At 39.5% G+C, this 26,238-nt stretch overlaps 1 protein-coding gene across 1 annotated transcript in view; it reads left to right on the top strand.

The window, feature by feature from the left end:
• Dip2c (disco interacting protein 2 homolog C) overlaps positions 1–26,238 on the top strand; it is a 154,507-nt gene that overhangs the window by 73,405 nt on the left and 54,864 nt on the right. Inside the window, exons 18-20 of the mRNA XM_028769860.1 lie at positions 19,187–19,326; positions 22,419–22,555; positions 24,218–24,426. Of these exons, the coding sequence (XP_028625693.1) occupies positions 19,187–19,326; positions 22,419–22,555; positions 24,218–24,426 (486 nt within the window). The remainder of the gene's footprint in view (positions 1–19,186; positions 19,327–22,418; positions 22,556–24,217; positions 24,427–26,238) is intronic.

The following is a 26,238-nucleotide window of genomic DNA, read 5'->3' as shown; positions in this document are numbered from 1 at the left end:
GTTTTGACTGAGAAAAGAAAAACAGCTGCTCACAGAGTATCTGACTATGTCCTTCCCTGAAGTTGGTTCTACTTCTCTTCCTAGTGTCAGGGACTATCTCTGATGTTACCATCTTTCCTTTGCTAAGCAGAGAATAGATTAATGTGTGGCTTCTCTGATGGTCTTATCTCTGTTTACCTCTCTGGAAGGCAATATTCCAGGCCCAGGAATATTTCAGGCCTCCAGAGTATGCTTGGCTGAGTTTACCTTTTCTGGACAAAGTCCTTTCACAGTACCTCCGAGCAATGTGGAAACCAGTAGAGGAATGGGGTTGGGTACTGGCCCTGATGTAAATTATATCCTCCTACACCCTCTGCAGATTTTCATAACCATCCATAAAACAGGGTAACAAAAGAGACACATCCTATTTGTAAGAGCATTCAAATAAAAAGTAAAAAAGCATAGACCTTACAGAAAACTGCAGAAAACTCAGAATTTGATTCCCTTTTCTCACCACACTTAATTTATACACACACATTCTCCATAATTTATCTCTGTTTCTGTGGCCTGGGGACTACATACACTGTTTTGCTAGGTGTAGGTGCCATTAGAGAGTGTGAGAATGCATCAATCTGCTCTGTATTTTCCTTTTTTCCTTATATGACAAGTTACAGTCAATATATAGGGACTTGACATGTAGTTCATTTAATATTTAAAAGGGGACATAATGACTCAGCCTCCTTTACTTTCTGAGTCCCTATTCTAGGTACACATGTATTCTCCCACTGAAGCGTATTCACAGGGAGTGATAACAGCATATATGAAGGCCAGGCATGTCAATAACAAATTCCCTGGGATGCTCCCTATGAAAACACGTCCCATGAAACTTCTTAATTTTGTATGATTTAATTCTAATGTAGAGTATAAAGCTACTATGGGAAATGTTGAAGAAAGGAAGAAGGAATGAACCTATGTTTTTGCGTGGATAATACAAGAAAAAAAGCATTTGAGTAGTGCACTGAAAGCCAAGCTTTTGGAGAAACTATGCACTGTTACAAGTACAAAACATCTTAGATTGGTATCAGAATGACTACCATGCATAAGCTGAAGCCAAGGAGGGATAATCTATTGGAGTTGTGTACTAAAGGTGAAGATCCAAGTTAATAGAAACTAGAGAAAGTGCAAAAATCTGGGGAGGACATCCTTGAACTTTAGTATTCCAGTGTACCTGGTGCCACTTAACGCTCTGCTAATCTTGGAACAAATATAGAGACCTATCACCACAAATAAAGTGAAAGAAATTGTATATTCCTCAGGATGATTGCCCCATATTACCAGATACTTAAGTACTAAAAAGGAAAGATAACTTGAGACCAAGAGTTAAAGATCAACCTAGGGAACATAGACTCAAAAAAGATATTGTATCAAGATTTCAAACATCCATGGTGAAAATAAATCTCCTGATCCCAAAGCAGTATAAATATTCATTGACAAATTTATCTAGGTCATTATCAATGAAAATAGAATGCCAGAACAAGAATGTAATGCTAATGAAACAAGGATGTTACAGTGTTACCAGTCCCTAGAAAGACACTGAGCTTTCTGTATACAGCTAGCAAGGCAGTCCACACAAGGATAAAGAATGCTCACAAGACATAAATTTGTGGAGGCATGCTAAGTCATCCCAAAGTCAACTTGCTCTGTAGGCAAAAAACAGAGCAAACTTGTTCTCAACCTGTGGGTCACCACCTCTTTTCACAGGAATCACATCTCTAATATACTGCATATCAGACATTTAAGGTTAATAGCAGCAGTGAAGTTACAGTTATGAAGTAACAAGGAAATAATTTTGTATTGGGGGGTCATAAAAATATGAACTATATTAAAGGGCTGAAAAAACACTGCTCTATTGGGAAATTTTTATTTTTTTCCTATGGACTGTCATGGGTTGCCAATGATGCCATTCCTAATTGGTTTCAGAAACATTTCATCCTGGCAGTGGCTGCTCACAGCAATGAAGTTGGACTGGGTGACAGCTGCAAGATTGTTATTATTCCTAGATGGCTATTCTGTTGATCGTGCTAATGAAATATTCATTAGGACAGTGTTCTTGTCACATGCTTCGTGAGTCTACCCACATGACTAGAATTTTCATGGATGGGTAGTTAGTATAAAAACACTTTCTTGAATAGGGTGTTAGCAGCAGTAAACAGAGGCATGGGTATGGAAGGTGTTCAGAAGGAAGGGTGTCACCTGTGTTATGAACAGTGCTTGGAATACAAAGACAAAAGACAGATGTGAGTGTTGGCGCAACTATTGCCTGGGGCTGTTTTGTTATGATAGTGAACAAGGTATCGATGGACTCTGTATGTCAAGTGGCGTTGTGGGGAGGATGCCTGAGCACTCTCTGCAACACATACACACATCTTTAGACTCTGTTAGCTGGAAGAAGTGGATATTGAGCTTTTTTCACATCAGAGGCTCTAGTTACCCACTTATGGAATATGGTAGAAGAGGTGATCATGGTAATAGTGGTAGTAATAACATTTAAAAATGCCAGTGATGGAATGGTGAGAAGGGGAGATGGCTGACTAAAGGACTGGAACAGCGATCGTTTGTGGCTATATGACACATCTGTCAGATTCCTGTTCATGAGACCAGTGGCTCTGGAGGAAATATTTTAAGTACACATCTGGCACTGCCTTCTTGTCCCTGGAGAAGATTCTTGCTGATTTCCTGCTGCTTCTGATGCTTCTCACCAAACATAAAATGTGTGGTCACTTTTCTTTAAAAAGCTTTGCAGGTGGAGATTGATGGCTGCCACTGTTTACTGCTAACAGGTGCTACAGGGATTATGAGGACACTGGGCATATTACATATTACTTATACTGACACATTACTTGTTTCCTGTAATAATGGTATGTCCTATTTACCTGTAATAACTGTGAGAATATTGTTGCTTTTTGGTAGCAGAGAGAAATGGTGGTGACACCAGACAACCACAGATCATCCATACAGGTGACTAAAATGATGACATCTGTTTTTCTAAAATCATAGTTTATACCCACCATTTTTATGCACAACTTTTAAATACATGTAAAATTATCTTTGGGCTATATGAATAATATATGTAATATAAGCAAACTTTGTGCCTATACATATTTCCCATTCACAAAATATTGTGCATATGAAAACTTTCAAAAATCAAGGCAGCATCCAGACTTCAGAGCATTTCTTATTCCAAGCATTTTGGGTCAGAGATTCTCAACTTGTAATACATGTGGACACATGGTTTATATTTGCTTTTTGATGATATTGAGGATTAAACCTAGGATCTCACCTATTCGACAAGCATTCCACCATCATAGTACAGTCCCAGCCCTGAAAAGATAGGACTTTAAATGTTTTATCCATGTGAAGCATTCACAAATACCACAAATGATACTTTGTCTCTTCATATGTAGATTTCAGAATTATAAATGCATGTAACCAGAGATGAAGCAGTATTTCTTTTCCATTTTTATCATTTTCACTATGATACGGGTTTCACTATGTAGTTCTTGTTGCATTTAAACTCACTGTGTAGCTCAGACTGACTTGAAGTAGGAGGATATCATAAGTGTTAGGACGACAGGTGTGTACCACCACATCTGGCAAAATGGTCTTTCCTCAACACAGAGTAGAAGTCCTTAAAACGAAGCAGCAGGCTTTGAGTAATGTTAGAAATTATAGTATAGTTTCTTAAACTAGCATTTTATTTCTAAATAATGCCTTGAGTAATTTTTAGGTGACTGACTTTTCAGAGGAGGCTTCTGGTTCCTTGGAGAAACACACTTGCCTGTGGTGCTGAGAAAGAGCAACAAAAAGAATCAGTGAGGAGCTTAGGAAGATAGCTCAGTTGCTAATGCGCTTGCTACATAAGCATGATATCATCTGAGTTTGGGTCCCCACAGTTGTATCAAAAGCTGGGTGCAGTGGTATGTAGCTTTAACCCAGTGCTGGCAAGTTGGAGATAGACAAATCTTGGTGCTTTCTGGCCAGCCAGTCTAGCTGAATTAGTGAGCTGCAGGTCCAATGAGAGACCCTGTCTAAGAAAAATAAAGTGGAGAGTACTTGAGGAAAACATCAAGTGTTGGTTAACCTCTGGTCTCTATGCTTAGAATAAGAACCCCTGTACCAAAGGGTCTACTGAGTTCCTACAATGCTAAGAGTCCACACAGAGGTTGCTACCTTGTGCTATGTTAGAACTTGTATTGTTGTGTGATACATGTCTATGTGCTTTTGAAAAGTTAGACCTATCTGTATTTTAATTTCCTTTATTTAATTTTTTTTAGAAAATATTTTCAAAGTCTCAGCCTTTATAAACAGAAATAATCTTTCCAAAAATAAGATGTGTTATTTAGCTTCTGAAAAATCCCGGGACAAATTTGAACTGTGTGTGGGTCAGTCAGCAGTCACATTCAAGTGTGGCTTACATCTGGGTTGATGGCTTATAACTAGTTTAGCCAAACTGAAGGTTGCTACAGACTCCCAGTCTCCTCTCAGTGGCACTGACAGTTGTTTTGTTGCTGAGTGACACACAATCCTTTTCTTTTTTCCTTTTTTTTTTTTTTTGGTAACCTAGTTAACCTCATAGGAGAGATAGTATGGTTTTCCGTGACTTCTAATAGTTGCTAGAATAGGAATGTGTGCAGACAAGCTTTGGCTATAATGAACAAAACAATATGCTGATAATCTCTACTGAATGGTTTGCTGTTTTATATATAAGTATGTAATTCAATTTAGATTTGCCAGTTAAATTAATATTAGCTCCTGTTCCTCATCACATCTTCTGTGATACATCTGGGTATCTATCAGCTTTTCTGGAAGATGGTTTCATATAAATTCATAATGGCTTAAAACTGGACAGAAGTTTAGTTTTTGTTCCATGGATTAAACTTATTTGGAGAGCTTTAAAAAAAAAACCTGTATTGTTACCACAGCATTTAAGCAGAAGCTCAAGTGCAGAAGTTTTACTAAGAAATCTTTTATCTATTTAACAAATCACAGAATCAAATCACTTGCACAGCTCCCACTAAAAATGACTGCTTCGTGGGCCTGGCGACCTCATCAGTGGGTGAAGTGGGTGCTGCGTGAGCATGTAGACCTGTGTTCATGCCTGGGGCACCCACAGAGGAGCTGGCATGGAGGTCACATCTATAGCCCCAGAGCTTCAACGACAGAGAAAAGATGCTGAGGCATGTCATAGACAGTCTAGCTGAATTGGCAAGCTTTTAGAGCACATGTACACATCTGACATGACTCTAAAGGCCGCAGAGAATTAAAGTGGTTCTGATGATGTTATTTGAGCCATGTTTATATAACATCAATAAATGATAAAAGGTTAACTGGGAAATGACTCAAGAAGGCAAATACCATATGAAAACTTTGAATGGTACAAACATTTATTTGGATGAACTTATGTCCATCTTGTATACAACTTCAAACTATTACAGCTAGAAGCATTTCTACATAAATGTTCTACATTTCTACCCCCACACCATGATGATGTCAAGTGCATTCCAAGTAAGAGACACTGCCTGGTCTCTCAGGCGTTCCTCAGAAAACAACCAAGTGGAGTTACTGTTAAGAATACCCTCTTCCTAATCAGTTGTTTCTTTAACTGAAAGTATGTTTGCCAGAGTGTGTTGGGACTCTCCAAGACCCAGGTTTTCAGGCACAGCAAACATTCCCCATATTGGCCAGGTGCTGTTTGTAGGTGTACAGTATTTTAGAAACCTCAGTGTTCCTAGTCTTGCCCATAAATGAGAACCCACCATAAACCTAGCATCACAGTTAGCTCACTTCAAAAGGAACATCATATACCCTATTCTCCACACTCGTAATACACATTGACATCCTCTTCACATGCATATCTCCATGTAAGTTACATATTCCAAGCATGTCAGCAACATGTGCGACTTTGAGATGATTACTACTTATCCTGTCTCTTAAAGGAGTGCTGTAGTGACCGCTGAGAGATTTTTAGGTTACCTGTATTATTATTATTATTACTATTATTATTATTATATTATTACTAATTTATGCTTTGGCTAATACTTCAATATAAATACCATTTGTAATCTTATGGGTGGGAAAACTTATTTCATCAGCTATGTCCCAACTTAGTTTTACAGGTCTCCTCTATTTATCATTCTCACCTCCAATTTCCGATGAAATTATTTTAACACCAACATCATGGATGAAGGATGAAGAGGAACTGAATGTCTCCTCTTTTCTTCTTTGGTTATGTGGGAATTACCATGCACTCTTTTTGTGACCCTTCCTGTGTTCTTCCTTTATGCTTCTGTCAGAGGGGCCTTTGGCACAGTACCAGAGAGAGCACTGTTGGGATCTTGGTTACTGACCAGGTAGAAGAGCCTGTCCAGGACCTTCATGGTAGATGAGCACTGGTAACATAGGAAGCATCCTCATGGTGTGGGGCTTGGGGGAGTGGGATCAGGATAGGGGTTCCAAAATGTGCTGCTTACAACATTTATCTCAATGCTATCGTATTAGTTTTTTTAAAGGTAAAGAAAAATGCAGCTCATCTTTAGCAAGTTTTCAGTGGGGTTTGATATGAGGTCCCTAGAGTTTACCAACACCATCAGTTTGTTCTTCTAAATGTTTGCCTTTTCATTCATTATTATGTTTGAGAGAGTAAATGAACAGGGGTGCATATATCACATGTATGTGGGAAGTTAGGAGGCAACTGTTGGGCATCCAGTTTCCTCCTGCTACCTTGTTGTGGCAGGGTCTCTTCTGTGATGCATACTCCAGGCTAGCCAGCCCATAAACTTCCAGCTGATTCTTCTGTTTCCTGACTCACTATAAGGGTACTGAGTTTACAGATGCTTACCATTGTATCTTTGTACATGGGGTCCTGGAATCAAATATCAGGTTCCATATCACTTTCACCTCTAAGCCGTTTTCTTATCCATAGTGATTTTATTTTGATCTTCATCAATACGCTTATTTCCTAAAGGAGTCATATTATAAGGCCTATTGACTTTCTAGTTATGTCAGTTATATATGGACCAGACCTTCATATGATAAGTCTTTGCCTATAAGTACACACTGTAGTACTTCTGCTTCCTAGTAAGCAACATCATTGCCATTGCTGTTGTTAGACCTGGTCATGAGGTGCAGCCTGGTGGCTTGTGGAGACTACTGTGTCTTTTTCTGTATCTGCTAGCTTTAATAGTTCTCACCATTCACTGAGACTTGGAATCTGATCCAGGAGTCCTTGAGGACCAAATACCACCTCTTGTTTTGTGTATTTGTCCCTGTTCTTACTGTATAGAGTTGCTTTCACATGGGTAACACATGGGAGGCACAGAGGATGTGATTTCTGATTAAAGCATTAGTCACCAGTATTCATCCTACTTAATGTTTTGGTGGAATAAGCATGTAAATGCCCTTGTGCTATTGAAAGTGTTTGGTATCTTACCTCTTTCTCTCCCCAACCTTCTGTGACAGTCAGTTTTTTCCTTCTCTCTTACCCACCCTGCCCATTCTGTCAGGATGTTTCTGAATCCAACCACTTTTCCTTCTCTACAGCTTCCCTGGTCCATCACCCCTCACCCAGATTTCCAACCACTTCTAACTGGTCTCCTCCCTTTCACCAAACACACTCTGGCTAAGGCCCGGTGCAGGTGTCTCCTTTACATGAGAGTCTGGAGAAGCATACCTTCCACTTCTAATCCTCACAGGTGTGGCATTCTTCAAGTTCCCCACCTTTTCCCTCTGCCTTGGTGACCTGGCCTCTCCATATTTGTTGAGCTTATTTCTGAGCTCTGCTGTTGCTGTAGAATTACCGACTTCCCTCAATGGCTGTGCCACTTACTGGTATATTTTTTTATCCTTTACTGTGACCCTGTACTTGGTAAAGAGTTGGTACCTTATTACTTTTAGATAAATGAGTAAAAATAGTATTCAAACATGCATACTTTGAGTTCCTTCCCATGCATGTGGTAACCCTACCTTATTTTCTAGGAGAGGCTGCTGTGGGCCATGCTTTTTCTTGGGAGTTTATACACACTTTATGAACTTTGTTTACAGCTTACACAGTGGAACGATATGTCATTTTGAATTTTTATTTATTTGCTTCTATTTTACCAAATGACATAGTATGTTGCCTATAGGCTGACATGATTCTTATATCATGGTCTGTTGAAAATTAGCTCCAGCATGAATGCAGTGTGCCATGCCATCAGCTGCCTGCAGTCTACCAACCTATCCAGAGTACACTTTGGTAAGAGACAACTAGTGAGTAAAGGTCTTGGGCAACTATCTGAGGAGGTTTGTTCTCAGTCATACTTTGGGGCAAAAGAAAGCATTCACTGCATTGCTGTGGAGTAGCGTACAAGTTCAGAAAATCTCCAGCCATGTGATCCCTAGTAGGGAGAGGATTTTACATTGCCAGTTATAAAGCTGTGGGAAAGCCATGGTTGTCTAGATTATAGAAATAATGAACCAGAAGTGTTTGCACAATTTCCCTAGGCTTTGGACACACATAACTCCATGGCTTGTGGGCACACAAGTATCATGAGAGAGAGGTCTCTGGACACATACCATGGCAGGTAATGATCCTTCTCCGCTAGCCTCCTCCCTGGTATTGGTGGTAATGTTCTCAAATGTGCCGGCTTTCTGATTGGCATCAATCCTGAGGTTCAGGAACAAATTAAGGAACAGAAAAAGATAAGCTATGATTTGAGCTTAAGTTGAATCAGGAAAAGCCGTAAGAAACATCTAAGTTGGTCTTGAGCCCAGGCTTGCTCACTGGTGCTTGCCTTGTACTCTGATCACATCCTCAGTTTTACCGCAGTAGCCACTTCCTTGCTTAATTGTTATGCCTGTTTAAACCAATGCTGGCCTTGTAAGCAGATGAACGTTTTAATTAACTACTGGGATTAGACTTCCTGAGACAACTGACTGCAAGAGATAACAACTCTGTTCAGCATTGAATATATTTATTTTCTTAAAAATAGATTTCATACCTTGAGTATATTCTGCTCCCATCCTGTTCTTCTAGTCTTCCTTTCTTCAACCTTTCTTGTTCCAACTAAGCCTTTTGTTCCCCTAACCATTACTTATCCTTTCATTTAATATATGTATGTATTCCTTCATATGATTATATGAAATCTAGGAACCACAAATGAGGGAAACATACAGTATTTGCTCTTTTGAGACTAACTTCATTTAATGTGTTAATGCGTTGCATCGATTTTTTTACAACCAACCTTGTGGGAACACTCCCTTATGTACTCCCTACTCCCCCACCCCTTATCCTCTTCTTCTACCATGAAAGCCTCACAGCCTGTAGGGAGACTATCCACTGGAGGTGAAGAATAAAACTGAAGGCAGTGCCATCTTTGCAGGCACTGGGTTGTAGCTTTCCAGAGACTGACCTTACGGTTTATTAAACATTTAAACTTAGTACAACGTCTGACCTGTGACCTTTTCAATAGAATGAATTCTACTGGCTGATAAACAGAGTTTAGGGCTATGGCCTAGAGCAGTGTTTTTCAACTTTCCTAATGCTATGACCGTTTAATACAGTTCTTCATATTGTAATGACTCCAACCGTAAAATTATTTTGTTGCTACTTCATAACTATAATTTTGCTACTGTTATAAAGTGTAATGTAAATATCTGATATGTAGGATATATGATGTGTGACCCCTAAAGGGGTTGTGACCCACAGATTGAGAATAGTTGACCTAGAGGAAGGGTCTGTGATGAGCATAAGGATAGATCTATTTGTGGAGGATGCAATGTACTTGGGGCCTCATTCATAGGGATGTCTGAGTTTTATTAACTGCAGGATTAGGGCCTTGAGCAATGCTCAAGATATTGGGATTCTGTTGGAGGCTGGCTTCTAATAAAAAAAGCAAAGAGTAACCAGGTTGACTGACCAGTTTTCACTCTGGCATTCCAGGTGACTAGGTATCATTTCTTTCTTTCAAAAAAAAATAGATCCATGATTGACAATCCTAGTTTTTCCAATGCTCATCCTAAGTTGTGCTTCCATACAACCTAAGTTTACTCTTTTTTTTTTATGGCCGTAAAACAATCCCACTGTGAATATATGCCACATTTTCCTTATGGTTTGCTTTGTTGTTAGACTCCCAGGTTATTTCCATAAGTTGGCTATTATGAGTAGTGTCTTAGTTTAAATTATGAGTAGTGTCTTAGTCTTCTCACTCTTTATTTAATCTCTTCCTGAATATATTTGATGACAGTGATGTATATACTTGACATTTGTTGTAACATTCTCTGTGGATTGTTTCTATAATATATGAACATAGAAAAGTGTCCTCTGGCTGATGTTTCATGTGAATGCTGTATGCATGGATAGGATGATATGGATTGTTTGGGGGAAATAAGCTGACACAAGTGACTCCTACTGCATTTGTGCTGATGGCATACCACCTTCTCCAAACATTCTCTGAAAATTTGACATGAGTTCATGGGTCAAAGTTCTGAGGCTAAATTATTAGGTTAAAGAAAAGAGCTTTGATATATCCTATGAAACTATTTAATGTGGAGCTGTGAAAAGCTTCATTAAAGATTTTAGTGTAAAGATAAAATGGGATTTTCTTAAAGAATGTATTACAGTACAGTATAGAAGGAGTTAGAATGCTTATGGTGAATTGTTAGCATTGCTTTCATTTTTATCAAATACCTAACCAGAAGCAGCTTAAGGCATTCATTCATGGTTTAAGGGGCCAGGTTTATCATGGTAGGAAAATCATGATCGTAGGCAGCTGTCTAGTGATAGGAACAAAAAGCAGCTGCTTTCTCACTTCTCAAAAGACCAGGAAGCAGAGGACAGGGAATGATAGGGCTCTGCTCTCTCATTTTCTCCCTTTTTATTCAGTCTGGGATCCCAGCCCATGGGATGATACTGTCCACATAAAAGGAAGATCTTCTGTTTAACTTCTCTCTTAGGTTAATCCTCTCTGGATATGTCCTCTTGGACATACCCAAAGGTGTATCTTACTAGTATCCAAAGTGTTTCATAATCCAATCAAGTTGACCATCCAAATAAACAATCATGTGTATTTTGCATAATACTTGCAATTTTTAAAGGAAAACAAGCATTTCACTGTTAGATTTTGCTGTTCTGTTGTAGAGAAAAGACTTCAGAGGACTAATTACTCTGGCTTGAAATGGTTAAGACTGACATTTCTTCTATGTTGTCATCTAACCAAATTGTGTCCCATGTTTAATAATCTTCCAGGGACAGCTTATTCTGCCTTAGTAATGAAAGAGAAATTGAACTTCCAGTAAACATCAGTACAGCTGATGGCTTGCCTGGCTTTTAGTCCAGTTAATTAAAAGATGCTTGATTATTATCTATGGTAATCAGTGAAGGTAAAATTGCAGATGCATTTGTGCACTCTTGGCAGATTTGTTTGGCCCTTTGGCATATCTATCACTTTGTGGTTCTTTTCCATTTAAAAGAGGAGGAGGAGGAGGAGAGAGTGGGGAGGGGAGAGGAGGGAGAAGGGAAGAAGAAGAGGAGGGGGAAGGAGATGGGAGGAGGAAGGGGAGATAGAGGGAGAACTAATCTCAAATCAGCAAGCTGGGAGAGTTATAAGAAAGTTGTTTAAGTGGCCCCTGTGGCTGGACCATGGGTGCCAGTGAGGACATGTTCATGGGTCAGATTTATGAAGATGTGAAAAGTCAAGTCTTTCCAAAGCTTCAGACTTGGTGATGTGCTGACTATCTTCCACTAACTGTTGAATATCTTAGTGTGAGTTTTTTCTTGCAAGTAATACAAAATGCCACTTGTACAAAGGAGACCATATTGGAAGGTTCTAGGTCATGAATAATGAATGAAGCCTCTAGTATCCTGCTTGATAGATGGACAGAATGTAGAGATGTTTCCATGAGCCAGCAGGGGATCCTGGTGAGTGTTGTGGAAGTGAAGCAGACTGACAGTCAGCCATAGGGCAGTGTGCCTACACTTTGGTTGCCAGAGGCAGATGATGGCTATGACTCATAGAGTTGGTGTTCTCAGAGAAAGGCAGTCTCCAAGCAGAATGAGCAGGATCGATATGGCATGTTGCTGTTAAAGAGCAGGAAGTAGCAAGAGGAGCCCATAAACTCATTTTTGTGTGTCTGTATATATTCATCTCTGTTTACATAAGTTTCCATCTTCATGAGGGTCAGGTAGATGACATCAGGAAGTCATACAGTTATACTCTGGCTTCCTGTAGAATACATTTGTTTACTTGGTTCTGTATTTTGGGTTTTGGGAGAAACTTGGTCCCCAAATCTATGTGTTGATGGTGTCTGGAGGTGAGGCCTTTGGAGGATAATTAGGATTAGTTGAGAACACTGACCCATGATGACAATAATGACATTATATGAGGAAGTAGGAGGTTAGCATGCTTGCTCTAACTTGACATGTGTGTCCTTCCATCACATTATGATGAATAGCACATGGTACTTACCAGTGCCAATAACCTCTTGTTGGGATTCTTCCAAACCTCCAGAACTAGAAGCTGAACAAACCTCTATTAGCCATGTTGATCAGTCTGTATAGCATTCTGTTATAAACAAGAAAAACAGACTGAAACACCCAAGTATTAAAAACTTCCTTCTTTACTATAGTCACTATAATATTTTGTATGCTCCTTTTTTCTCTAGGCAAATTATAAAATAGAAAAATATTAGAGAAATGGAATATGGTACCAAACTCATCAGAAAGATGAGAAAAGCAAAAGGGAGGGGGAGTGTCAGCAGATGTCTTTCTGGCCTCTACAAACCTGACATCCAGGTCTCCTTATCTACAGGATACAGAAAGAGAGCAGACTTGGTTTTGTCAGTTTGTAACACTATCTCATATTGTCCAAGTGGGCTTTAGATTTCACTGTGTAGTTGAGACTGGCCTTGAACTCCTGATATTCTTGCCTCTACCTCCTGAATATAGGGGTTTGCAGATATGCAGTATCATACCTAGCCATATTTGACCTTTAAGAATCATTTTTTTATTTTTATGAGTTTGGATGTTTTTATATGTTTGTACTTGGTACCCATAGAAACTAGAAGACTGCATCAGATTCCTTTTCGGATGGTTGTGTATTGCCATTTGGGTATCAGGAATTGAACCTGGGTCCTCTGCATGAGCAGTCTGTCTTTCTTGATCACTGAGCTATATCCCCACATGATACTGACTTTTTACTCTACACTGTGACAATTTATTCAACTAAAAAAAAAAAGTCTTTAACAAGATTCTGCTCCAGTACCCTAATACTAGCCCCCCCCAAAAAAAGATAATATAAAAGAGCAATTAAAATGTAATTCCAGAGAAATAAAAAAGATGCCCCTGTCTCTAACAGTCCTTTTCTGCTTTATGAAGATCAAGTCATAAGATTAAAAAGCTGGGAGAAAATCAAGAGAAGAAATTCCTCTAAAAGGCAGTACTCTACCATCAAATGTCCATCTACTAATGGAATCAAGTAGTTTCTTCCTGGGATGTAATTAGGAACACAGAATTGTAAAAAGAAAAATGGTAAAACTAGTCCACAAATTTACATGAATATTTCAACAGCATTTATAATTACTTAAAAAAATAAACAAAATAAATAGAGAGCCATGGTTTGATTTTTTTTTTAATTTTTTTATTGGATGTTTTATTTACATTTCATATGTTGTCCCCTTACCCCATCCCCCACCCACCCAGGAACCCCCAATCCCCTCACCCCTCCTCCTTCTTCTCTGTGGATGTAACCTCTATCTACCCTCCCACTTCCACCTCCCCACCCTCAAAATTCCCACCCCCTGGGGCATCCAGCCTTCATGAGGTCAAGGTTCTCTTCTTCCACCTATGCCCAGCAGGGCCCTCCACTCTTACATATTCAGCTAAAGCCCTGGATCCCTCCCTAAGTGCTCCCAGGCTGGTGTTTTAGACCCTGGGAGCTGTGGTTGGTTGGTTGGTATTGTTGCTCTTCTCATGGTGCCACAAATCCTTTCAGCTCCTTCAGTCTTCACTCTAACTCCTCCATTGAGAACCCCATGATCAGTTCAATGGCTAGTTGTGAGCATCTGCCTCTGAATATGTCAGACTCTTGAAGACCTCTGAGGAGACATCCATATCAGGCTCTTATCAGCATGCACTTCCTGACTTCCACATCAGCATCTACCTTTGGTGACTGCACATGGGATAGATACTCAGATGGAGTGGTCTTCAAATGGCCCCTCCTTCAGTTTCTGTCCCTCACTTTGTCTCCATATTTGCTCCCTTGAGTATTTTGTTGCTCCTTCTAAGAGAAGGACCGAATCACCCCCACTTGGTCTTCCTTCTTTATGAGCTTCATGTGGCCTGTGAGTTGCATCTTAAGCATTTCAAGGTTCTGGGCTAATATCCAATAATCAGTGAGTGAATACCATGTGTGTTCTTTTGTGATTGGCTTACCTCACTCAGGATGATAATTTCTAGTTTTAAAACACAGGAAGATGAAAGAACAGTGCTTATTATTTTAAGTCAAAATTTTGGAAAAAGTATAAATATTTCATTATAAAATATTTTGGAACTGAAAATCACCTCAGTGAGAGCCAGACTTAAGTACCATTTCTTGTTCACCACATATACCACTTAGATTGACTAATATATTCTATCATTTGGTGTGTTAGGGTTTCTATTGCTTTGTAGAGTATGACTATAGCAACTTTTAAAAGGAAAACTTTAACTGGGGCTGGCTTACAGTTCAGAGGTTTAGTCCATCATCATGGTGGGGAAGTCTAGCAACATGCAGCATGGTATTGAAGAAGGTAGCTGAGAGTTCTACATTCAGATCCAAAGGCAGCAGAAAGAGAGAATGAGTCACTAGGCCTGGCTTGAGTGTCTAAAACTGCAAAGCCTATCCCCAGTAATACGTCTACTTCAACAAGGCCACACCTCTAATAATGCCACTCCCTGTGAGTCTATGGGGGTCATTTTCATTCAGACCACCACACTTGGATAAATTAAATTGTACTAGGAAACTTACTATGAAACAGAGGAAAGAGCAGTGAGGAACTTGCCTCCTCCCTGTGCTTTTATAGGCTGACTGTCCTTTCTGGTCTTGTCATGTAGATGGTTGCTAACACTTGCAAAGTAAACCATTTCCTGCTGCTAGATCCTGCCTCCTCAAGGTTCCACAACTTCTACAAGCAACAACACCATTTGAGAACCAAATGCTCAAACACAAGAGATGGAGGAAAACATTTTGCATTCAAAAGCATAATAGCCTATGCTAGTCTTATGTAAGAAGAGAAAATGACATTGGTCTGATTTGTACTGTTTTTACTTTGCAGCTTCACTGTGCAAGAGCATGCCTTTAGTTATCTTTTGAATTTTATTATGTCTGTCATACTAAAGGTTGAACTAAGGGAAAAATTTTTGAGCTTGAATTTCTCCTTGATTCCAAAAATTCCCTACAAATACCATTTGTTAAAGTAAGTATCCAATCTCAGTTGCTCTCTAAGCAGCTTCAAGGCTTTATATATATATATATGGTGCTGTTAACTTATTATGAGCTATTTTGCTTCAGTTTTTAAGAGAAACCTCTAGAGAAAATTGATAATCAATGGAGATAACACTACATCTGCACACTGCTTGGTGATCCAGGCACCTTAATGCTAGTTTGTACCATCCAAAAGAAAAGCCTTCAGTAATGTCTTGTGACTCAAAAGCAAAGCAGCTGTCTTTAAAAAAAAAAGTACCTCCTTCCCAATCCTGGTCAGCAGTTTAGAAGAAACCCTCATCAAGTGAGTTGTATTGTAACATTTTAGTGATTGATTTACTGTAAACCTAGATATTCTCTCACAGAATCAGCATTCCCGAAGCTACTTTGGACTATTTGCTAAGTCTTACATATCCTCATCTGGCTTCTAGCTTGCTTGTGTAGCCAAGGCTTACCTGAACTCCTGCTTCTCCTGTTTTCACTTCTCTCATAATGATTAGGGATCATAGTCCTTCATGCTCAGCTAAATCAACTACTTTGATACTACCAAGTGGAGCAAGCGTCTGGTGGTCTGGTGTTTGACTAACAGGAATGGAGCCACACCTTGCCTGCTGTCTCTCCCTCAGTACTGTGGTGAGCTAGTCTCCTCCCCTTGTATGGCCATCTCCTTACTGTTTACATACTGGCTTTGTAACTAGATTTTGCTTATGTATCTTGGGGATCAAACAGAACCTGCATCATAGGCTTGGATATATCTACTTTGAGTGTTTAAAAGTATATCTGATGTACAAGTGGAGTTCAATAAATCCTAGCTGCTTATTAATGCTAGTCTTACTATAATAACATTATGTGTATACGTTCTGTAATAATATACAGAAACAGGGCCATAAATGTTATAGAGGAGGGCAACATGATATTGCCTGTGGTTGTTTCCTCCCCAAATGTCCAACTGTTCCTTGATTGAGAATTGGTTCATTGGAAATAGCCCATACACAATGAGAGAACGAAAGACTTTTCTTTTCTCACTTGCAAACAATAAGTGAATGACAGATGGCAGCAAGGCTTTGCAAATGTAGTCAGTCACCTTTACTCTGTTAAGCCCTGGGAAAGGAATCATTATAACTGCTTGCCTTCATTTATTTTGTATTAATGCTTTTGAGGCTGGCCTGGCTCTGCTTGCTGTTGGCAGTAGCAAACTATAGTATGAAATTTATAGAAGCTATTTCTTCAGGCATTATGCAGCAAGATTAGCTAATAGTTTATTGAATGCCTTACAGAGTTTGAAAATGCCATGTTAAGGAGAAGAAATGCTGAGTATATTTTTAAGTAATACAGACACAGGTTGAAGTTGTTTACTGTAGAGCATATATCTTATGAAACCAGAGTGCTAAGATTGAGCATGCTGTTTTCTATGTTTCTTTTAATTTGCTCTTTAAACATCAGTGCGCCATTGTGTATAATGCATAGCTGTGTATTTTACTTCTTCCATGTCCCTAGGTAAAGAAACTGCCCTTTAGCATTTCTGGAAATTGCTGAACTCGTTCTTCTCGTAGCTTGTTCTTTGTGAGGTACTCTTTGCTGCAGTCCTGAGCATGTTTTTTCATTGTTGAGCTGAGTCTGAAGTTGACTAATGGGTCTCCATATTTATTAGCCATTGTTTAATTTGTTCATATTGATTATTGAAGTAAGTGTTTTGAATCTGTCTGGATTGTGCTTATCAGCATTATTTTTTTTCTTTCCACCATCTCTTTGACTCAGTTAATAATTCTTGTGGTTTGAATGTGAAATGCCTACTTCTTCCATTAGCTCATGTATTTGAACACTTGGTACCCAGTTACTGGTACTGTTCAAGAATGTAATGGAACAATCAGGAAGTGGATCCTTTCTAAAGGAAGTAAGTCACTGAGGGTGGGCCTTGGGGTTTCATATCATGACCCCACCTCCTGTTCATTCACTCTCTGTTTCTGGACTACTGATGGGAAGCAACCAGCCAGCCTTATGCTCCTGCTACCAAGTCTTCAACACTATAATAGACAGTTTTCTCTCTGTAACTGTAAACCAAAATTACCCCCTCTTAAGTTGCTTTTGCCAGGGTATTTTATCACAATAATAGAAACAAATCCAATACATTAATCAAGAAAACACAGCTGAAATAAGGAAGATAAATGCTTCTTTCGTCAACTTAGGGGGGAAAATTAATGCAGACCTCTGACAGACAGCTAAGCACCATAGTGAGAAGCACATTCTTGAGGCTGCCTGAGGTTGGCACCTGTTTCTGTCTCTGAGCTGTGATTATGGTCTAGAAACATTTCCTCATCTATGCTTAGGGCTACTGTAAAGAACGTCTAAATGTATATATGTATAACTGTGTGCAGCCTCTGTCACATACAGGTCTAATCAGTGAGAAAATGCTAGTGTATTCCCATTTTGTTAAAAGGAAAGCAAAGCAGTGTATTCTTCTCAAAAGATTTTTAGGATTCCTGAAATTTTTAAGTGTGTAGATACTTTTTTTTTTGTTATCTGTCTACACATATATCTTACAGTTATATTCCCTTCTATATAAAAATTGAGCTAAAATGAATGACCCTATGTTCCTATTATTGAATACTGTATATTAATTAAGACAGCTAGATTCATTGATCATTCTGTGTGTGTACATTCTCCATATAGTTGTACACAGACACTCACATGGAAAGATCTAGAGATGTGTTTGTGTAAAACCATGTTGCATATTATTCATATTATGATTTTGCTTCTTGTTGAAACTATGTTTACATATGTACACGGTTTATATTTACTTTTATATCAGAGAGTCCAGAACTTTACATAGGTAAATGTGAACAGGTTACTGGTGGGGCAGGGTAGAGCAGGAGAGTAGGTAAAACACTAAAAACTTTGCCAGTTATGACGTCTGATCTGACTAGTTTTTGTTGAGAATGTTCTTTGTGTGACTCATACATTTGTGTTTAAATATTCGTCTAAAGCTGCAGTCAGTTAAGATGTGCATTGTCTCCTATTGATGCAGACAGGGAAACCATCCAGATGAGATGACACTAGTGATCAGGCTGGGTATGAGTTCTACCTGAAGCTCATCAAGTTCCACCAGTTACCCAGATGATTAGCATGTGTCATGGTTAATTCTGATTGTTAGTTTGACAGTATTTAAAACTATATAGGACAGAAACTTCTAAGCATGTCTGTGAGGGAGTTTCTAGATTGGGCTAGTTGTAGTGAGAAGATAAACTGGACAGCACCATCCAGTGGACTACAGGCTTATACTGAGTAAAAGGAGAAACTAAGCTGAGAACCTGTGTTCATCTCTCTTGTTCCCAGCTACGCATGCGTTGTGACCAGCTGCCTTGCCTTCCCCACTATGATGGACTATTCTAAAACCACAAGCCAGGATAAACTATTTTTGATGTTGATATTTTTGGTGTTGTAAAGTACTTTGTCACAGCAACAAGAAACATGTCTGTGCCTTAGGTTCCGAATCTGAAAGTAAGGTAATAATTGTACCTACATACCTTTACTATAAGATTTGAGTAAGTGTATCTTTGTAAGAGTCTGAGCATTTCTGTCACTGAAACACATCAGCATTAGCTTTGCAGTCAGTAGGAGGCCATGCATGTAGATGTGCGATGTGCACATCCAAAGGTAGAATGGTTTGTTTGCTTGCACTTGTACATACTCAGCTAAAACTACCCTTTTAGGCCCACAGATGACAGCAACCAGCCACCAGGGCGAGGTGTGCTATCCATGCATGGGCTGACCTATGGTGTGATCCGAGTGGATTCAGAGGAGAAGCTGTCCGTGCTCACGGTGCAGGATGTTGGCCTTGTCATGCCTGGAGGTGAGTGCAGCTCTGGGGGAATGGGGGGTGGGGCATCTTATTTTGAGCTTATATTGTTGCACTAAAACACCATGACTATAAACAGCTTGAGTGTAAAGGTTTTATTTGGATTATCTCTTGTGGATTAGACCTCTGAGACCTCTGAGGGAAGGCAAAGCAGGAATGGGCAGGAACCTGAGGCAGGAGCTGGTTCAGAGAAGCCACGAAGAAGTGCTGCCTTGTTCCTCATGACTTGCTCAATCTGCTTTTTTATGGAAGTCAGGACCACCAGCCTAGGAGTGGCCTCATCCACAGTGGCCTGGTCTGTCTCACATCAATCAATTAAGCAAATGCCTCCACAGACTTGCCTGCAGCAAGATCTTTTGGAGGCATCTTAATCCTTTTAGATAGAGCTTATCCCAAGTTAACATAAAACTAGCCAGCACAAGTGTGAAGTTGGTAGTCCTAGCATGACTTCCTGATATACTAGTATAAGCTTTTTGAGCACAGACTGGCGTCTTCTCTTCTTGTCGTTTCCATTTCCCTTTGTATATCATAGGTTCAGCACTGAAATGCTAAATGTTTTAGGTTAGTCTTTAGATACCTAAATCAATGACCTCTATCCCAAGAAAAGGAAATCATAATATTCATAAAGCTGGTGAAGGATATCTCTTCTCTGGAACCCTTTCCTCCAGGAAGGCATTATGAACCAACTCTAATCCACAGTGTTTCTCAGCTGCTTCTGTTTTTGCAACATAGACCCCTTCAATCATCCTGATGCCTCAGCCTAAGCTAGACAGCAAAGTTCTGCCTTTAGTAAGACATGAAAGGCTTTGAGCAGCATGTATGAAACACAAGGAATGATAGTTTCTGTTATGTGTGAAGCCACTGCTTATCATGGAAGCAGTATAGTCACTTGATTGAAGAGACATTTACCCCCGCCCTGCCCCCCCCATATCCCAACTGCTTCTTCAAGCTATCTTGAATATGCTTTGGCGCTTCTGAGCTACATGTAGGACTTCAGCCCATGTTCTTAATGGGACGAATGTTGTTCCTGATGCCTGTCTCACAGGGCCACACACACCAGCATATTTGTCCTCAATTTCTGTATTCCAGAATGGAGCCCAGGGTTCTTTCTCATTCAGAGTTCTTGGCCAGAATCTAGGCCACCTCTTTTGAAGTTGCTCCTTCACACAATAGAATAGGAATTCCATACATGAACAATAGTCATTGTTATATATCTAGTTATATCACATACTCTATATAGCTAATTAGCTTCTTACAGGATCTTGGTTGGGATCTGAGTGCTGGGACAAAACCTAGCTGGTAAAAGGCTACACTGCCCTCATGGAATCACAGAAAGGTGGATTTTCACACTGCCTGTCTGTAATGATGCAGTGAGCAGGAGAATGGCCTTTCTTTTGCCTAGTTCAAAACAGAACAGAAATAAAGTCTAGCCTGAGTGCTGTTCTAGTTCTCTTGCAGTAGTGGAAGCTCTTTTAGAGTCAAAACAACTTAGGTCTCCAAACTCCAAATTCAGGCTATCCCAGCCTCATTGTCCACTTCCCAAGACTAACTAGGCCACCTAGCTATGTTGCTTTCTTTCTTTACAAAAAGCCATGCAAATTAGCTTTTAAGTAAATGGATTATCAAGCCGGAGGCATCAAAAAATTCAGGTGACATAACAATGAAGAAAATCTTTGTTCTCTCAAGTCACTTAGAGTACCATAAGTTTCTTTTCAGAAATTTCTATCAGAAATAGTCCATAGTATAGTGTCATATCAAAGAAACACCCCCACATCCATATGTGCTTGTGTAATGTCTTTCTTGGGTTTTGTACACAATGCTTTTTGTCTTATGTTCATTTGTTAGTACATAAAAAACTTGTTCCTTTCCAGGGAGTGCAATATTACAGTTTGAATGCATAATATAAATAAACCTTCCACAGTTGGGGAATTGTACTCTTTGCTGCATTCTGATGTAAAGGACCACATCTGAGCTTTAGTCTACAGGGGTGTGGGAGTAGAATAAAAAATTCTCAAAAGTGAAGTGTTTCTTTTTAATATAATTAAGAATCTCATACATACATATACTGTTTTGATCAAATCTACCACCCCCCATTTCTTCATTTGCAATTTCTTCTTTATGCCCTCAGTTCTATCCCCCTACCAACTTCAAATGTTCTTTCTCTCTAAATTGTTGTATATGTATGAGTGTTTTGCCTTCATGTGTATCCATGCACCCTATGTGTGCCTGGTGCCCATGTAAGCCAGAGTAGATGTTGAATCCCCTGGGATTGGAGTTACAGATGGTTGTGAATCACCATGTGGGTATGGAGAATCACACCTGAGTCCTCTGCAAGAATAGCAGTGCTGTTAATACTGGGTGATCTCTCCAGTTACCTTAGTCTGTCATTCAGTCTCTGTCTCTGTCTCTGTCTCTGTCTCTCTCTGTCTCTGTCTCTCTGTGTCTCTGTCTCTCTCTCTCTCTCTCTGTCTCTGTCTCTCTGTCTGTCTCTCTCTGTCTCTGTCTGTCTCTCTCTCTCTCTCCCTCTCTCTCTCTCTCTCTCTCTCTCTCTCTCTCTCTCTCTCTCTCTCTGAATGCCAAAAACTTAAAGTAGTATTCTCTGAAGGATTATGTGCAACAGGGAATTTAAACCAATGAGTCAGATTTATGTAGGTCACTGGAGACTGTAAATTCTGTTATCAGCTTAGAAAAGCTTTGGAAGACTTACAAACACATACCTGTGCTGCTTCATTTGCAGGGCTGAGGTCGTGTTTTAGAACTTTGACCTGTTTTTCTGGTACGTGTGAAGTGAATGGCACATCCCTGAGTATTATCTCATAAATAAATAGCACATAAAGTTTCTCTCCCTAAATATAATTTTCATATTAAAATTAGACTAATTGAAGTGATTGGTGTCATAATAATGAAATCTGACATTTTGATACAACATAAGAAGTTACAACTTGAGAGAATAAGCACCTGGCCATTATTGGAATTTTATTCAAGGTGGTATGTCTGCCCATTTGTTCTCTCACTGGAATTTCTAGATTTGTTAACATCCCTTCTCCTTGCTCATGCTCTCCTGTGCTTTCTTGTTTTTCCTTTAGCCATCATGTGTTCAGTGAAGCCAGATGGGATTCCTCAGTTGTGTAGGACGGATGAAATCGGGGAGCTCTGTGTCTGTGCCGTTGCCACAGGAACATCGTATTACGGTCTCTCTGGCATGACCAAGAACACATTTGAGGTAGGTTGATGGGAAGATCCTTCAGCTTTGCCAGGTGTTCAGAAACAGATGAAGATTTCACAAAAGAGCGTTCATATTATAGTTAAACTAGTTGCTTTTTGCATACTATTTTTTGTTTTTGATAATTGTACTATCAGCATTATTCTGACCGTTTTGCTAGTATCTAGAAAGAATAGCAGTTTATTTAAAACGGGTTTTTTTTTTGTGTGTATTGTTCTCAGCTGAGAGGTGAGTAATGTAAAAACACATATGTGATAGGAGATGGTCCGTATAGGTGTGTGGGTAAACGTCCTTACTCAGGAAGCCTGCTGGCCATTCCCACACAGTCTTGTAGATCAATTAAACTTAGCCAGGTGTGAATTCAGGAGAACCTGAGTGAGTGTGCACATTAAATAATTATTTCAGTGGAACAAATGAGTATATGATATATATGGTAAAAGATCATGAGTATAGATATACATGTAGTATGTGTATATGTGTTGTGCATGTGTATGCTGTGTATATGTGTGGGATATGTATGAGATGTGTGCCATACATGTGTGACTATCTGGCTGCCACAGATAACCCACTTTTTGTGAGTGATGGACACATAGTAAACAGAAACAGAGACGGAGTTAAGTCTCAGGTTCAAGTGTCCTGCACTATATTACAGTAGTCTTAGAACTTCTTTTTCCCATACAGTATTTAGCCTTAGCCTTAGGAATAACACAGAATTTCACTGATTCATGAGTAGAATAGATTATTCATTTGTAAATGTTAGATTTGGGAACCAGCATACATATCTATATGAACTCAAATCTCCAAATCTCTGGAACTGGAGCTGAGTGTACGTCTAAGTAAAATTTCTTTTTTTTTTTTATGTGATTCATCTTCAAGGTTGAAGTAAACAAGATTTGCATTTTGGACTACCTGTGTTCTCTTTACATTTTCCTTTTCGATGTGCTTCCAATAAGGAAAATTAGCATTGCAATGAATAGGGATCAGCTACTACCAGTATGTGTTATTTTAAAATGTACTTTGTGTCTCTTTTAACCACTTTTACCTAGTATTTTAAACATAGTGGCTGCTGCCTGTCTGGAGAGGAGCTTCTTAAAGCCCTTGCACATTACCCAGACATGCAGAAATGACAGAACTTTGCTGAGCCTGTGGGGAAACAAAGGGAAATGTGTGCCCATGTGCAGTAGTTACTTTTAACCTATAACTACCTTACAAAAGCTTACTTAAGTTATTTTGGTTATAAGTTTGCAAATACAATCCATCATGCTGGGGAAGCCATGGTGACAGGAATGTAACTTTTCTTTTCCCTCACTGCACCCATGGTCAGGAAGAACTAAGAGATGAATGCTAGTGCTTAGCTTACCTTGTATTCAGTCTAAGCCCTCGGCCCATGAAACACTTTGACCAATATTCAGACTTTGTCTTCCCTCGGGTAAAGCTCTCAGGTATGACCAGAGGCGTGTCTCATATGTAATTTAAAATCCAGTCTAATGGACAATGAAGAGTAAACATTGCACCATGTTTGTGAACTGTCAACTATGATCTCATGCTGGCAGGGTTATTGGAGATAGGGAAGTAAGTTTTGTCTCTTTTTACAGAGGAGTGGTAAGACTATGGCCCTGTTAACCTTTTAAGATGGCCTAATTGCAGCCTTGTTTCCCCTAGGTATTTCCCATGACAAGCTCTGGGGCTCCAATCAGTGAATATCCATTCATAAGGACAGGTTTGCTGGGATTTGTTGGTCCTGGGGGCCTTGTCTTTGTTGTGGGTAAGATGGACGGCCTGATGGTAGTCAGTGGACGAAGGCACAATGCAGATGACATCGTGGCCACAGCCTTAGCTGTAGAGCCCATGAAGTTTGTCTACAGAGGCAGGTTAGTAGTACTTATCTGCAAATTAAATATTCATTCTTGGTAAAATTGGTTTTGTAGAGTTACTATTGCTGTTCTAAAATACCATGACCAAAAGCAACTAGAAGAGGAAAGAGTTTATTTGGCTTATTCTTTCACATTACCATTCATCATTGAAGGAAGTCAGGACAGGACCTCACAGAAAGAACCTGGAGACAAGAGTTGATACAGAGGCTATGGAGGGGTGCTACTTGCTTGCTTCTTGTGGCTTGCTTGTGCAGCCTGCTTTCTGATATAATGCAAGACTACTAGCCCAGGGTGCCCCCACTACCACACACACACACACACACACACACACACACACACACACGCGCGCGCATACATGCGCACACACACATACATGCATACACACATGCACACATGCACACACATACACATATAATGAGATTGGTCCTCCACATCAATCCCTAAGAAAATGCCCCTACAACTTGGTACTATAGAAGCATTTTCTCAACTAGGCTCCCTCTCTAATGATTCTAGCTTGTGTCAAATTGACTAGGCCAACACAGAAGAATAGGTCTTAAAGGGTGGTGAAATTCCTTAGATTTATTTGGATTTATCCTTCTTCTATCAAATTGAAGCATTTGGACTCAGGAGGCCTCAGCAAGTTGTAATTCCTCAAGAACTAATATGAAGTCTTTGAGATAACCTATTAACTTAGTATCTTGAAAATTTCTGAAACAACTACACAAGTCCAAGAGACCTGGAATCAGTCATAATTTATGTGGAAAGTGCCTGCTTATGCATTTGAGTACCTCCACAGTTTTCTTTCTTCCCTCCTTCCTACCTTGCCTGATACCTAGCACACACTCAGCAAATGTTTAGTTACATTTAATTTTTTTTCAGTAGCTCCTGAGCTTTCTGGTGCTATAGAAGAAATCAGAAACTCGTCTAGATGCAATTTCATCTTCATGAACTAATAGTTCATAAGCACATGTCTGTACCTTTGCCAGATAATTTAAATTATCTTTAAAACTATAGCCTGTACTCATAGTAGCTGTATTGCCTATGTAAGACTGCCCAAGATGAAGCTACTTTATAATTCCAGCATGGACTGGGAAGGGCTTTTGAGGTTCCAGGCCAGTGTTTCTTAACCTGTGAGTTGAAAACCATTTCACAGATGTCACCCAAGGCCATTGGAAAACACAGTTATTTACATTGCAATTCATAACAGTAGCAAAATTAGTTTGGGAGTAGCAACAGAATCACTTCATGGTTGGCTGTCACCACATGAGGAGCTGTATTAAATGGTTGCAGCATTGGGAATGTTGAGAGCACTGGTCTAGGCCTAGCTGATGGTAGATGGATGGCTAGTTAGAGATGGAAGGTCAGTTTTCTTTTGGGAGAGGGTAGCTACTGGCAGGTTGCCCATGCCTCAATGATCCCATACCTATGTACATATGGAAAGCACTAATTGGAGGAGGTATTTTAAAATAACTGCAAAATCATATGAAGATGGGAAAGAGATGTATTATGGGTAGGGAAGGCAGTTGTAGAGAGTAGAATGGTGAATATGACCAACATACATCATTGTATACATATATGAAACTTTTCAGAAAATTAAAAAAATAATAAACTTTGAGGGGGGAAAGAAACTGGAAACTGGGTACCTATTTGTAAAAGCAGGGGTATATCATAGAAGTTTTCAATGGCTGCATTAGTCTGGTGACCATACAAAGCAAGCAAATTTGAACAAAGAACCATTAGTTGCAAGGAAACTTTCTGCTGCTGTGGAGAGGGCTACTTTACAGTTCCAAACTCATGAAAGATTGGTAC

This window comes from Grammomys surdaster, unplaced genomic scaffold (genome assembly GCF_004785775.1).
Source record: "Grammomys surdaster isolate TR1022 unplaced genomic scaffold, NIH_TR_1.0 194, whole genome shotgun sequence".
Lineage (NCBI taxonomy): Eukaryota > Metazoa > Chordata > Mammalia > Rodentia > Muridae > Grammomys > Grammomys surdaster.
Note: the sequence above shows the minus strand (reverse complement) of the source record. Positions and strands in the feature narration are given on the sequence as shown.